At 35.1% G+C, this 12587-nt stretch overlaps 2 protein-coding genes across 3 annotated transcripts; both read left to right on the top strand.

Annotated features, from left to right (window-relative positions):
• The first annotated feature begins 132 nt into the window (after positions 1-132).
• On the top strand, positions 133-4998 carry LOC108206407 (uncharacterized). The gene is made up of 10 exons (XM_017376696.2): positions 133-322; positions 1753-1812; positions 1922-1961; positions 2984-3162; positions 3279-3317; positions 3549-3635; positions 3721-3781; positions 4144-4268; positions 4526-4617; positions 4706-4998. Exons 1-10 carry the CDS (start codon positions 275-277, stop codon positions 4818-4820), a joined length of 846 nt encoding a protein of 281 aa, XP_017232185.1. The 5' UTR covers positions 133-274; the 3' UTR covers positions 4821-4998.
• A 1137-nt stretch (positions 4999-6135) lies between these two features.
• On the top strand, positions 6136-12519 carry LOC108206156 (hypothetical protein). 2 transcript variants are annotated; one of them, XM_017376364.2, is made up of 13 exons: positions 6136-6851; positions 7764-7875; positions 8069-8150; positions 8255-8397; positions 8492-8568; positions 9227-9295; positions 9438-9522; positions 9617-9765; positions 10110-10274; positions 10416-10649; positions 10877-11138; positions 11343-11433; positions 11785-12519. In XM_017376364.2, exons 1-13 carry the CDS (start codon positions 6677-6679, stop codon positions 12397-12399), a joined length of 2259 nt encoding a protein of 752 aa, XP_017231853.1. In that variant the 5' UTR covers positions 6136-6676; the 3' UTR covers positions 12400-12519. The 2 variants fall into 2 exon arrangements, with proteins under 2 accessions (XP_017231853.1, XP_017231852.1); XM_017376363.2 differs by having other exon boundaries at positions 10344-10649.
• Positions 12520-12587: the final 68 nt, after the last annotated feature.

The raw sequence follows: 12587 nt of genomic DNA, 5'->3' as shown, positions 1-12587 counted from the left end.
AATTAATTTTACTGGTTTATACGTCGAGCAGGAGATTCTAGCCAATAAACCTAAGCCACGTCACTTAAAATCAACCGACGTGGACTTACACCTGTAAACAAAAAATTACAATAACAAAACCCCATCAAAAATATTACTCTATAAAATATATAAAAAAAAATCTCTGACTCTCTCTCTCAAGATCCCTCTTTCAATGGTGTTTTGAAATCAGCTGCGTTGGATTCTTCGTTACAATCGAGGCGAGGCTTGTATATCTATCTGTATCTATATTCCTATGGCTGCTCCCTTCTTCTCCACGCCTTTTCAGCCTTTCGTGTATGAGGTACTTCATATATGTGCTCTGTGAATTTATTGATTTGTGTATTTTGATGAATTGTTGCTGTGTTTATTTCACTTTTTTGCTTAGTGAGTCGAGAGTCTACAGCAATTTTCTAGTTCTTAAAGTTGTAATCTTGATTACCTCAATGAAGTTATTTTTGGGAGAGGGAGGGAGGGAGGGAGAGAGAGGGAGAGAGAGGGGGGGGGGGGGGGGGGGGGGAGAGGTGGGGGGGAGGTAGGGAGGGAGGAGAGGAATTTTATATATGTTTCTTTATTGTGCGAATGTGATGAACTGGTGGAATTGAGCTCAATTTTGTTTACTTATTGCTTGGAGAGTAGGTGACTGAGGATGAATTCTGATTACTTTGAGATAATTGGTTTGATTATGTAAGATGAGGTGTTAATTGAAGTGTAGAAGCTATGAACATTGATAAACATTAGCAATATGGCAAACATTCTCTTAAAAGAATAATGTATTCAAACAACCCTTTATTTTCTTTATTGCGACTTATAGTACATTCATCAATATCATGTTGGATGATTTTGAAAATTAGCATTTTTTTTTCAATTGCATTTTAAAAGTTCTCACATAGAGTTTAGGAGTACCTTATAAAGTTGCAATCAGGGTTTCCATGACTCTTTCCATATTTCATAGTACAGCTCAATACAATTCTATGATTTCTTTTAAACTTAATTTGTTTCTCTGGTTATGTTTATATATATGAGGATTGAGGACTTTCTTTCATGTAATCTCAAGGACCTTGAAGGTGTCAATCACTTGAGCTTTTGCTTTCATTTGGTCTAGATTCCGAAAGCAGTTATTTAAAATTTAAGGGTGGAGAGTGTTACGCTTTTGACAGTCGAATCATGCATTCATATCTATAGAATCTTTTTTGCTGTAGTAAATATGTACATTTATTCCTTTTTATTCTTATCTATAAAATGTTCATTGTTGTAATGATTACACCAGTCAGACTCCTCATCGTCTGTTTTGAATTTGATGCCCTAAATTTTAGGTCATTACCACCTATTTCATTACTTTTTTGGCTGGTACACATAGTGCTGTTCAACAATTATCAAGTATGAGATGTTGACTTTAGTCATGCTTGTGCACTGTTGCATTTCTTAGTTACTCTTACTTTTTTAACAACTTCGCCATCATCTGTCAGTAATATCCTTTTCCAACCTTTGTGCAGCTGAGCAACTTTTCTAGTATATACGTCCGTTTTCAAAGCTTCTTACAATATGATTTCTGACTATTACAACCTAATTACTCAACTACAAAGGATATTAGAATCAAATTCGCTGCATTCTATTAGCCTTAAGATAGTGAGATCTAAAAGCAATATTATGCATTCTATTAGTGTCAGCCTTTTCCGTTTTATTATTCTTTGGATTTCTCGATTCTGAACTTGTTGGTACCATCAAATGTAGAGTCCACAAGAAGCTGTAACACCTTTCCAGATATTGGGTGGAGAGGCTCAAATAGTTCAGGTATATAGAGAAAAAAATGTATTACTATGTTGGTATTGATTTATATAATCCTTCATTGAATATATTGGTTTTCTAATCTTTCTTATGGTACGGGGTTCTGTACTGTCAGATCATGTTGAAACCACAAGAGAAGATTATAGCCAAGGCAGGTAATATGCATATGCGTGATGAACTTTTTACATTCTACTCGTTTTTCGTTAATTATGTGTTGTCGAATTGAGCGCATCACAGGACTTTCCTGATTAAACTAGACTTCTTACTAGTAGGTCTGAAGTAATGCTATTGTTGGTATCTATATCTAAGTATATTATACTAAGGCAATGCTTCACTTATTACATAATGTTAACTTGGAATTCTATCTGTAGAATATATTTATAATATACAAGTATCCCAGAGTATGTGCCAATCTCAGGCCTGCATATTAAATAAAACTTTAGAAATTTATTTGTAAGCATAATAATGAATACACAATTTTATTTGATTTAAAATTAATCAATAAGGGGTACGTGTTTGATTTAATTATACATTAGTAAGATTCATGTTTTTCTTCAATTTGATTATATATTTTACACAATTTTTTTTATATATTACCTTAGGAAGAATTATAATATTTCTATTAAGCCAGGCTCAAAAGACCAAATAAAATACATTATACACTATATCTTATTTTCTAAAAACTCATATCTTCATAATTTAACTGGAGTTTTTTTGTCCTGTGATTTATATGTGTGTGCGCGCGTGCGCGCGCGCGCCTTAAAAAATACATAACCGAGTCCTGGAAATCTTTGATGCAGGTTCAGTGGTAAAATATAGAAAATTTGTTATGAACATGGAACTATTTAGTATTAGTGTAAATTGGTGTGTCAATGTAGAAAAGAAGAAATATTGCCCTAAGTTAATGAGTGCTGTGTGAGATTAACGCCATACTATCTTCTACTCCAGTTTAAATTAATGACTTTGCTTAAATATACTGTAAGTATTGACCATTTGCATATACTTCTTTAATCTTCTTAGTGGAGTACAGGTCTCTTGTGGCAGTAAACTAGCTAAGTGTATAGGCACTTTATGTTTTGAAGCATATTCCCAAACCACCATTGGATGTGAGCTTGACACTGCATCTTTTTGTTTAACTGGAAATGGTTTTTCATAGTACTTTTTAATTGTATAACAGGTTCCATGTGTTACATGTCCGGGCAGATTGTAATGGAGAATGTTTTCGTCCCTGAAAATGAAGCTGGTGTGTGGCAGTGGCTTTTTGGCAAGAGTTTGAGTAACATAGTCTTCCTCAATTCTGGTACAAGTGATGAGTTTGTTGGTATTGCTGCACCTTCACTTGCAAGAATTCTCCCGGTATCTTTTTTGATTTTTTTTATATATAATTATTTATAAATATATTGTCCATTTAAAGCACTATCAAAGTTTAAGACACAAAAAGATAACCCATTTTTATTTTATTGACTCTGCAGATTGATTTAGCATTGTTTGGCGGTGAGCTGTTATGCCAGGTAAATTTGATTTTATTATATCTCTTCCCGCCTTTTTTTTTTAATTTAAAATTGTATTGTAGTATCTCCTTGTTATTACTGGCAAGTGGCAACTACTATTATATCGGTGTATATTGTTAATAGAGGTCCGCAACCGCAGCAATTCCAATTAAATGATTATTTTGTTTGAAAGCAAGTGTACAAAATATAATATAACTCGACATGTATGTGATTTGGTAATATGTTTTGTAGCCAGATGCATTCCTGTGTTCTATCAATGATGTGAAAGTCAACAATGCAGTTGATCCTAGGGCACGCAATGTTGTACCTGGTGTAGAGGTAAGATGGTTATCTTCTTGACATAAATATCCTTGCAGTTGTTCGCAAAACTCTTGATCTGACAAATTTTATCTGATAATTGCAGGGATTTTTGAGACAAAAACTTTCTGGCCAAGGACTTGCATTCATTGTTGGTGGTGGAACTGGTATGGTTTTAACTTCACCAGTAATTTATGGATTTAAGTCCATGAAGGTTTTCTTTTGGGGCATCCTAAAAAATAGTATAAGTTTGAGTTATCCTTATTCACCTATGTTTTACATAACCTAGTTTGGGTTTAGGTTACAAAAAGTTGTACTGGGGATCTTTGTGAACTTGAACATTTGAAATGTTTTTTTAAGGAAACATGGTAATGATGAAAACTCTCACATCCCACAAACCCCAAATCTTTCGTCAGCCATATTGCTTCCTTGTACCGCTTCTGTGAGGATAAAAAAAAATTATGTTCTGATAGCTCTCTAGAGCATGTAATTTGAATGAAGTCTTATTTTCCTGTTTGTCTAATGTTAGTTGTGCAGAAAAGTCTTGAGGTGGGTGAAGTTCTTTCTGTTGATGTCTCTAGCATCATTGCACTGTCAGGAACGGTAAATGTACAAGTCAAATATACTGGTCCCATGAGAAGGGTGGTGTTTGGGGTAAATTTCTTACATATCTTGTTCGCTTTTAGTGGAATTTTATTTTCTTCCATCTCTCCTGCATATCTACTTAAAATTTACTGTAGAAATATTATTCTGTTGACACGTTCTGGCTGTAGCAGTTGAATATTATTAATGTGGCTTAATGCCATTGATGTCAAGTACATGGTTTAGGAATGCACATCCCTTTGCTCTTTAAAATTCTTAATAGTTTTATACGAACTTTGGTGCCATTAGTGATCTTGTTATACTGGCAGGTTGAGAATGGAGTAACAGCTGTACTAACAGGGCCTGGTATCGTCTTCATACAGAGTATGCCTTTCCATAGACTGTCTCAACGCATAGCTAGGTGATGTCTTGTAATTTCCAACAGTTTCTCTGTGTCCATGTTTTTCTTCCTTGCCTTATTTGACCGTGGATGGACTCTTTTAATGTAGGGCGGTGGCGTCCCCAAACATGAGAGACAACCCTAAGTTCTTCTTCCAGATAGCTGTGTTCTTCTTCTTAGCGTATGTGGTGATTGTATCATCCTTGATATTGACTGACATATGAACATTCTATGGTGTGCTTTACTTGGAATATCTTATAGAGTTTATGATATCTCGGAAAGCCTTACTGTAACTTCTAGTTTCTTTCCGGGCAGTTTTTTCTTTAAAGCTTTGTAGTACAATGGCGAGAAGTTTGTAATTTTTGTATATTGGTTGATATTTATACATACAGGTTCAGAGACCATCGGTTTCATACAGAATCGCATTCCAAATTTAGACATAATAGTAGAACTGCTAACTCTAGCTGCATATGAGGTTTGCGAATGCAGAGCTCAAACGGAAAAGTGTTTGGGAATCGGCTTGAATAAATTTGTGGAGGGAGAATAGCACATTAAAGAAATTCAATTTTAACTTCAGAAAGCACATTAAAAATATAATTTGGACGTGAGTGAAGAGTGAACTCTACAGCGGTCAGCGAATATAAAATTTCAGTGAGTTGACTCGAGAAACTCATCTATACTATGTTATGCTACTAAACCCAAAATACTATAAAAACGTCATAGGAACTCGGATTAGTTTTTAATAAGATTTTTAAGAAGTTTAATTATTAAATATTTATTCAACATGTAGAGTAACACATTTAATAAATATATATTAACCTATTATGTATTTTAAGAAAATATTTTACTTAAAAAATTATATATTATTTTAATATAGTTTTATTTTTATAATAAAATTAAATATTAAAATATAAATAATACAATAACAAATATTATAAGTCATAATATGTGAATTATACGAATCATAAACTAGCATTTAATATTTTTCTTTGGAGAAAGTAGTTACTTTAAGTAAAGTATATAATTTTGTATAAGCGAAACATTTATACTAACAAATTTTCTCCACGAAATAAAAATTACTACTCCCTCCGTCCCAGTGAATTGTATACAGTTTCCTTTTTGGGACGTCCCATCAATTGTATACATTCCAAAAGTAGTAAACTTTTATAATATAAAATATCATTACACCAACTACTTTCCTCCACTATCTCTATTCTATAATAATATAAACACTATTACACCCACTACTTTCCTCCACTATCTCAAATCTATTATTAAATATTAATGGGTCCCACCATTATACCCACTTTTCATCTAATTTTACTCATTTCTTACACAATTTATTGGTCTCCGTGTCCCAGCCATTTGTATACAAATGACTGGGACGGAGGGAGTATTATTTTACTCATGTATACATCGATATCGTTATTTTCAAAATTTTAAAATAACCCGACCCAGAACCACCAAAACGTGTCCCTCGAAATCCAACGCGGAAAGAGTAAATAACGCGTAAACAGCTCTGTCACTCCTATATATATCCATACACAAGCACGCGTATACTTAAATCCTCTCTCGCGCAGGAACAAACAATTACACAAACCCTAGCTTCTCTTCTCTTCAAAATTTTAAACAGAGATTAATTTTTGCTTTGATCACTCGTATCAATCGGTGAAATTCGACACGAAGAAGGTGAATCGGCGTCCGGTTTGTTCGAGATCCGACCTGATTTGAAGATCGCGCTGCAGAGATCGTCGCGCTTCGAACAACTTCAATCGCTGCAAAAACTCACAAGAACGGCGCCGTACGAGCTGCACACACGGAGAAATTGTATGATCATTAATCAATTGAGGCCGCGAAGAAGATTCCCTCTCTGATCGTTGTTTCGATATCGGGAAGATCGGTTTGATTCTTATTGTTGTATAGAGTGAAAAAGATATATTGAATATTTTTTGTATTGAGATTGTATATTGTAGTAACGTAGTTGGATATTAGGCCTGAAATTGTAGTTTTGAAGGGCTATTGAAATTTTAGGGTTTGTAATTTTGATTGTATTGTGAAAAAAAAAAAAGAGGAGAAAATAATGGAAGTTTATTATAAGTTCAAAAGTGCGAAGGAATTTGAATCTTTGTCTATTGATTGGCATTATACAACTGTTGGTGATTTGAAACGTAATATATATTATAACAAGTGTGCGAGCAAGCGTAGAACTCATTATAAAGATGACCTTATTATCACCAATGCTCAGACTCATGAAGGTTCGTTTTGTTGTTTCTTGATATCATTCGGGTTTTTTACTGTTTCATTTGTATTTACTTTTATTGGAAGATCTCGAAATTGTCATTGTTCTACATGGTTTTTTGATGATGATTTTATGGTTTTCATCGATTTGATGATGTTATGGTTTGTAATCAATTATTCTCTTGAATTTGTTGGAGTTGGATAAAGCTATTGGAAGTTATAACTAACTCTATTTCAAGTAACATGGTGTTTACGTGTTTAGACAACTGACAGTGAGAGGCTCCCAGAGGAGCACGCTAAGATTAAATTGTTTAGTGTGTCATATTATCTTGTCATGGTTGTTATGGGATTCTGCAGCACAGTGTTTTCTATATGACATTGTGGTGTACTGGAACTGTATGGTATGCATGCCTGAGGTTCAAGCACTGGGGTGCAGAATGTCACATAAATGATAAGGACTTATCTGGATCAGACTCAGTAGAAATGGAAGAAGAATTACTCTGGTTGGTGATTGTGGATCACAATCTCATGCAGAAGTGGTAGCCACAAGAGAGGTGGAAGTGATTTGGGGTTGATTTTATGCTCGACCATTATGTTAGACTGTGCTACTTGAAATTAGTTTGTTTTTGCTATAGTGTTGTGACATTTTACTTCTTAATATGTTTTAGAACTTGTGAATTTTTATGATGTGTTGACTTATGACTTGCCATATTCTCATGAAGTCTACTTAATGTGTATTGATGTACTTATTTCGTAGGAACTAAGTCATTCCTAGTTGGTACTTACCTAATGTATGTTAGGAATTATGATATATATAGAATTGTAAGTAATAATTTACATATATGTGCAATGAACACAAGGGCACCTTGACAATCATTAATCTTACTTCTGTTACTATAATGTTGTCTCAATTTTGTTTGCAATTTCAGAGTACCTTGACGGAGAAACATTGATTCCAAAAAATACATCTGTTATAATACGTCGTGTTCCATTGCCGCGATGCATGCCTATTGTGATCACTCCGGTTTCTGATCAAGACAAGTATTGCCCTAAGACCTATAAAACTTTTAAGCAGTAGTTAATTTATTTATTTTTAAAGTTATCATTTGAATATGTTTGGACAAGTGGTGGTAAACCATTTGGTGGCACAAAAAATAGGTTAGACTTTTATGGTATGGTCTTAAAAGTGGAGGCAGACATTTGTACTAACATGTTTTTGTGTAATGAAAATCAGGCCACTAGCTGAGAAAAAGTTGCAGGATGTTGAAGCTTCCAAAAATAGTTTATCAGGAGGAGATTTATCTGTTTCAATTTATGTAAGAATGTTTTGTTTTTGATTCTAATAATCTAGATTCTCATTTTTGTCTGTTTTTTCCCAGATAATTAGGCATATTAGCTTATAGCTTGTTTGTGCGTGTAGCCTGAAGAATCTGAATGGGAAGAATTTTGGACTGATATGTCAATGCCTGAAGTTGTACCAGTTCAGCGTGTTCCTCCTAATAAAGCTGACGAGGACAGCAAGATTAAGGCTTTAATTGATCCTCCTTCTTCGGACGCACAGTGGTGAGATGTCTTATGAGTTTAGCGTTGTAAAATTGGTTTTTGTTTATGCATAGCATGGAATTCTTATCAGTTGTATATTTTCTTTATATTGCAGTCAAAATTCTGATAGTTTTGGCGCTAGTAGAAGCTTTGAGCGTGGTATGGGTGGTAGAAGCATTGGGCGTGGTTTTGGTATTTTCATTATTCCTTCTCTTTTTTTTTTGAATTCAAAGGTGAAATTTTATTAGAAATTCAAATCCTTAACCAGTACATCGATAAGAAAAGAGGGTGCGTAGAACCACTCTTCATTATTCCTTCTCTTTATTTCTGTAATGATAAAATTTTTAATAAAGTGAAGTATAAAATTACAATTTTTGTACTCCTATTCAAGGGGTTCCAAAAAGAAAGGTGCATTTCTAAGATTTGAAAAGTCAAAAGTTTGATTTTTAACATAAAACTGAAAATGCATACTGGAACGCATGCTAACATATGAACTGAACAATTGTCTTAAAGAATACATGAAAAAAGGTTTTGGATCCTAAAATTAACCACTTAATTTATAATTATACCACATGTGCATCTATAATTTGTCTTTATGTGGTATATAAGCAGCAAACCATATATTGTAGCTCAATATTTCGGACGACATAGATATTTTCACAATACAAATCACCCGCATTATAGTTTGTTTGCAAGTTGGCGGAATATAAATATTTGGTTATAATAAAGTTATAAGTCTTTGTACGAATATGCAGTTGAATTTCTGTCCTACCTTAATAAGTAGTCGGTTCTGTTTAAGTATCACCAGAGGCAACAACAAATGAATAACACATTTTTTCACTAACTATAGGTCGAGGAGTATTATTGGAGCGAGTAACACCTCCACCAGGCTATGTTTGCCATAGGTGCAAGGTGCCTGGTAAGTTTACATTCTTAGTCATTGATAATAACTTCTTTTTGCACCCGTTTATATATAGTTTGCTTTGTGCCTCATATTAAACGTTTTAAATTAGTTTGATGTGTTCTTGTACATGTACTAATATATAGAATATTTTATTTAGGGCATTTTATTCAGCATTGTCCCACAAATGGGGACCCTACTTTTGATCTCAAAAGGACCAAACCTCCAACTGGCATTCCAAATGAGTAAGCTATAACTCTTCTATTCTCCTATTGGTTTCATTCCATGGCCGTGGCAGAATTTCTTGTTTTGAACCTCATAATTTGATTTATATTACAGGGATGCATTTGAAAAGGAGATTGGAGGGATGCCCTCGATTCGTCCTGTTGCTGACCTCCCTGCAGAGCTTTACTGCCCTCTGTGCAGGGCAGTTATGAAGGATGCAGTTTTAGCTGGCAAGTGCTGCTTCAAGAGTTTTTGTGACGAGTGTAAGATACTTTTATGATGCTGTCTTATATGTAGAGAGCAGAATTTGTGAATTTAAATGACTAATAGTTTGCTGCATTTGAGTTGCCTTCAAATGTCTACTTATTCTTTAGGATGGTTTGCAACATCTTGCAAAGATCATTTATCCGTCTTCATTTATTTAGCATATATATATATTATGTGTTATGGTTTAAATTGTGCTACAGTGTGCCTTAGCTTGTTTATTTGACGCATATGTAGTATAGACTGTATCAAGGATAAAGTAGATCTCATGCTTGTGTAGCATGATTCTATTTTTGAGCCTTTAGTGGTGAATTAATAATTCCGGTTTTAAATGTTTTCTCAGGCATACGAGATTATATCATATCCAAATCAATTTGTGTTTGTGGGGCCACAAATGTACTTGCTGATCATCTTTTACCTAATAACACCCTGAGGGCTACCATTGCTCGGATTTTAGAGTCTAATAGCAGCAGTGTGACTAACAGTGGCAGTGTTTTTCAACCTCAAGGTTTGTGTTATTTAAAAATTTTCTTATACCTCTGTCACTTTTAGTTGCCTCTAACTACTCCTTCCACAGATATGGATTCTGCTCGATGTCCGCAACCTAAGATTTCATGTGCTAATGTCCCGTCACTTACGTCATCTGCAGCTTTAAAGGAGGATGTTCTTGCACTAAAAAATAAAGGGAATACTGAAGTTGAGGGGATGGCAGAACCAGTTATTACTGACAACCATATACAAAAAATATTGGGTGAAGTGACTGTTGAAATTGATGCAGAAGGTTTTGAAGCTGTGCAGCAGTGTGTGAGTGAACCAGCGTCAAAGATGTGTCCTCCAGTGACTGATGAAGAAATGAAGCAGAAGCAAGTTTCGGGGGAAGTAGGTAAGTACATAGCATATTGCTAACACATGCTCTACGAGGTCTTTGCATATCTTAGAGCAACATTTATGATCACCTATTTTTTATGGGGTATATAAGATACAGCCAATGATTGAGATTTTAGGAACTGGAACTGCATGATATAAATTATACTCAGTCATCTCGAGGATCTAGCAGAACAATTAACAGCTGTAATGATTTTTTATACATGCCTATTATTTATTTCTCAGGAAAGAAAAATAAGAAGAGATGTGCCGATTTGCAGTCGAGACCCCATCAAGACTTTGCAGCTGAAAATTATTCGACGCCAGTGGAACCTGTTGGTTATAATTCTTACTGGAATAGCACGCTACCTGAATTCCATGGCTTTGTCCATCCTTATGGTGGTCAAATGCCCTTTATAGGTTATGGGCCAGCATCTATTTCGTTTGGGGGTGCCTTTCATCACAATCCATTTAGCGCTCAAGTGTATATGCCTTCCCTGACTCAGAGGTATGATATATGAACAATATTATCTTCTAATTGGATCATTCTCTCCCGCATTTCTGCTTTTCCAGTTAGAAGAAATACAGGGGGGCAAAGGTTTCATGTTTTTTTCAGGGTTGTCTATATTAATTGTTTCTCTGCTTTATGGCTTTGTTAAATATCTTTCAATGTCGTGACTCGTACATCATTAATTGTTTTGACTTGTATCAGGGACCATGCTAAAATTGAAACGGAATTCAATGACGATGGTGATAGAGACACGATAAGCCATGACAATGATCACTCTGCGAAATCAAAATTTGTATGTGCTTATATTTGTGTCTGCTTATGACCTTTCTTTGTAATAAGAAATGTTTTCTGTCTCACCATTGTTAGATTATCAATTTGTTAGGTTTCATGAATTGCTAGAAATTGACAGGGACGAAGAATGAAACTTATCAATGTTAACCAACTCTAGATACAGTTGCTTGATTCGTAGCTCATCATGCTCTTTATCTCTTTTCCACCGACCTTTTTGACAAATTTGTCTTCCGAATCAGTCTCTTACATTGAACTTTCAAATTAGTACTTGAAATTTTCATATGCCTAGTCAATTATCCATCAAATATTATTAGCAATAATTATTGTTCTGTCTTTGTTCTTGTGGCTACAGAAGTCCCTCACTCCACCAGGCCGGCACCAGCCCCAATCAGAAAGACGTTCACCAGACCACATTACCCATGATCCAAAACTTTTACGCTCATCTTCCTCCTGGAAGAAGAAATATGATGATGACTATTATACCGAACGTTCACATCACCGCAGGGAGAAAGAATGTGGTTACCGCCACCAGTCACGATCCGGGTCGGCCAGCAGACCTCCAGTCTTGGCAGACAATTCAGACGAACCATCACTGTCATCCAAATTTCTGACAAACAAAGCAAGATCCGACTGTAAATACAAGGCCAGTGTCTCTTCTCGCATCACATCCCCGAAAGAGGAGTCAGCAGACTCCAAGAAAAGAAAGCTTGATACTTCTCCTTCTGCTGTGATTGGGTCGAGTCATCGCAGAAGCCACAGGATGACATCCAATGGAGACCACAAGGATCATTGCGAAATTGCATCTGCTGGGAATGACTATGAATCCAGTGATGAGGATAGACACTTTAAAAGGAGGCGTTCTAGATATGAGTCATCACCTTCCCCTCCAGTGAAGGAGGGTAGACACTCTAGTCGAGGGTTGAAGGAGACAGGGGTCACTGCAGCAAGTAGATTATCTGTCTACTGACATACCTAGTTGAGAGATATATATATGTCAGCTGAGCTTGTATTGAGTATTTAGAAGGGGGAAATTTTATCTGTAATGAAGTTTTTTGGTGATTTAAATACATTTCCACTTTTTTTCTTATGTTGTGATGAAATTACTTGAAAGTTTATGCTAAATATTTTGTCCCAGCGAATCTGGAGATGGACAGT

The sequence above is a fragment of the Daucus carota genome, chromosome 2, assembly GCF_001625215.2.
Source record: "Daucus carota subsp. sativus chromosome 2, DH1 v3.0, whole genome shotgun sequence".
NCBI lineage: Eukaryota > Viridiplantae > Streptophyta > Magnoliopsida > Apiales > Apiaceae > Daucus > Daucus carota.
The sequence above is the reverse complement of the archived record's forward strand: the minus strand, read 5'-3'. Positions and strand labels throughout refer to the sequence as shown.

Excerpts from the sequence above, each read along its gene's own strand:
- LOC108206407 (XM_017376696.2), top strand. The coding sequence starts at position 275 with ATGGCTGCTCCCTTCTTCTCCACGCCTTTTCAGCCTTTCGTGTATGAG. Across the intron at positions 3,636-3,720 it reads ATGTTGTACCTGGTGTAGAG|GGATTTTTGAGACAAAAACT; the intron begins GTAAGATGGTTA and ends TGATAATTGCAG. Across the intron at positions 4,618-4,705 it reads CTGTCTCAACGCATAGCTAG|GGCGGTGGCGTCCCCAAACA; the intron begins GTGATGTCTTGT and ends CTTTTAATGTAG.
- LOC108206156 (XM_017376363.2), top strand. The coding sequence starts at position 6,677 with ATGGAAGTTTATTATAAGTTCAAAAGTGCGAAGGAATTTGAATCTTTG. Across the intron at positions 6,852-7,763 it reads CAATGCTCAGACTCATGAAG|AGTACCTTGACGGAGAAACA; the intron begins GTTCGTTTTGTT and ends TTGCAATTTCAG. Across the intron at positions 8,569-9,226 it reads AAGCATTGGGCGTGGTTTTG|GTCGAGGAGTATTATTGGAG; the intron begins GTATTTTCATTA and ends CACTAACTATAG.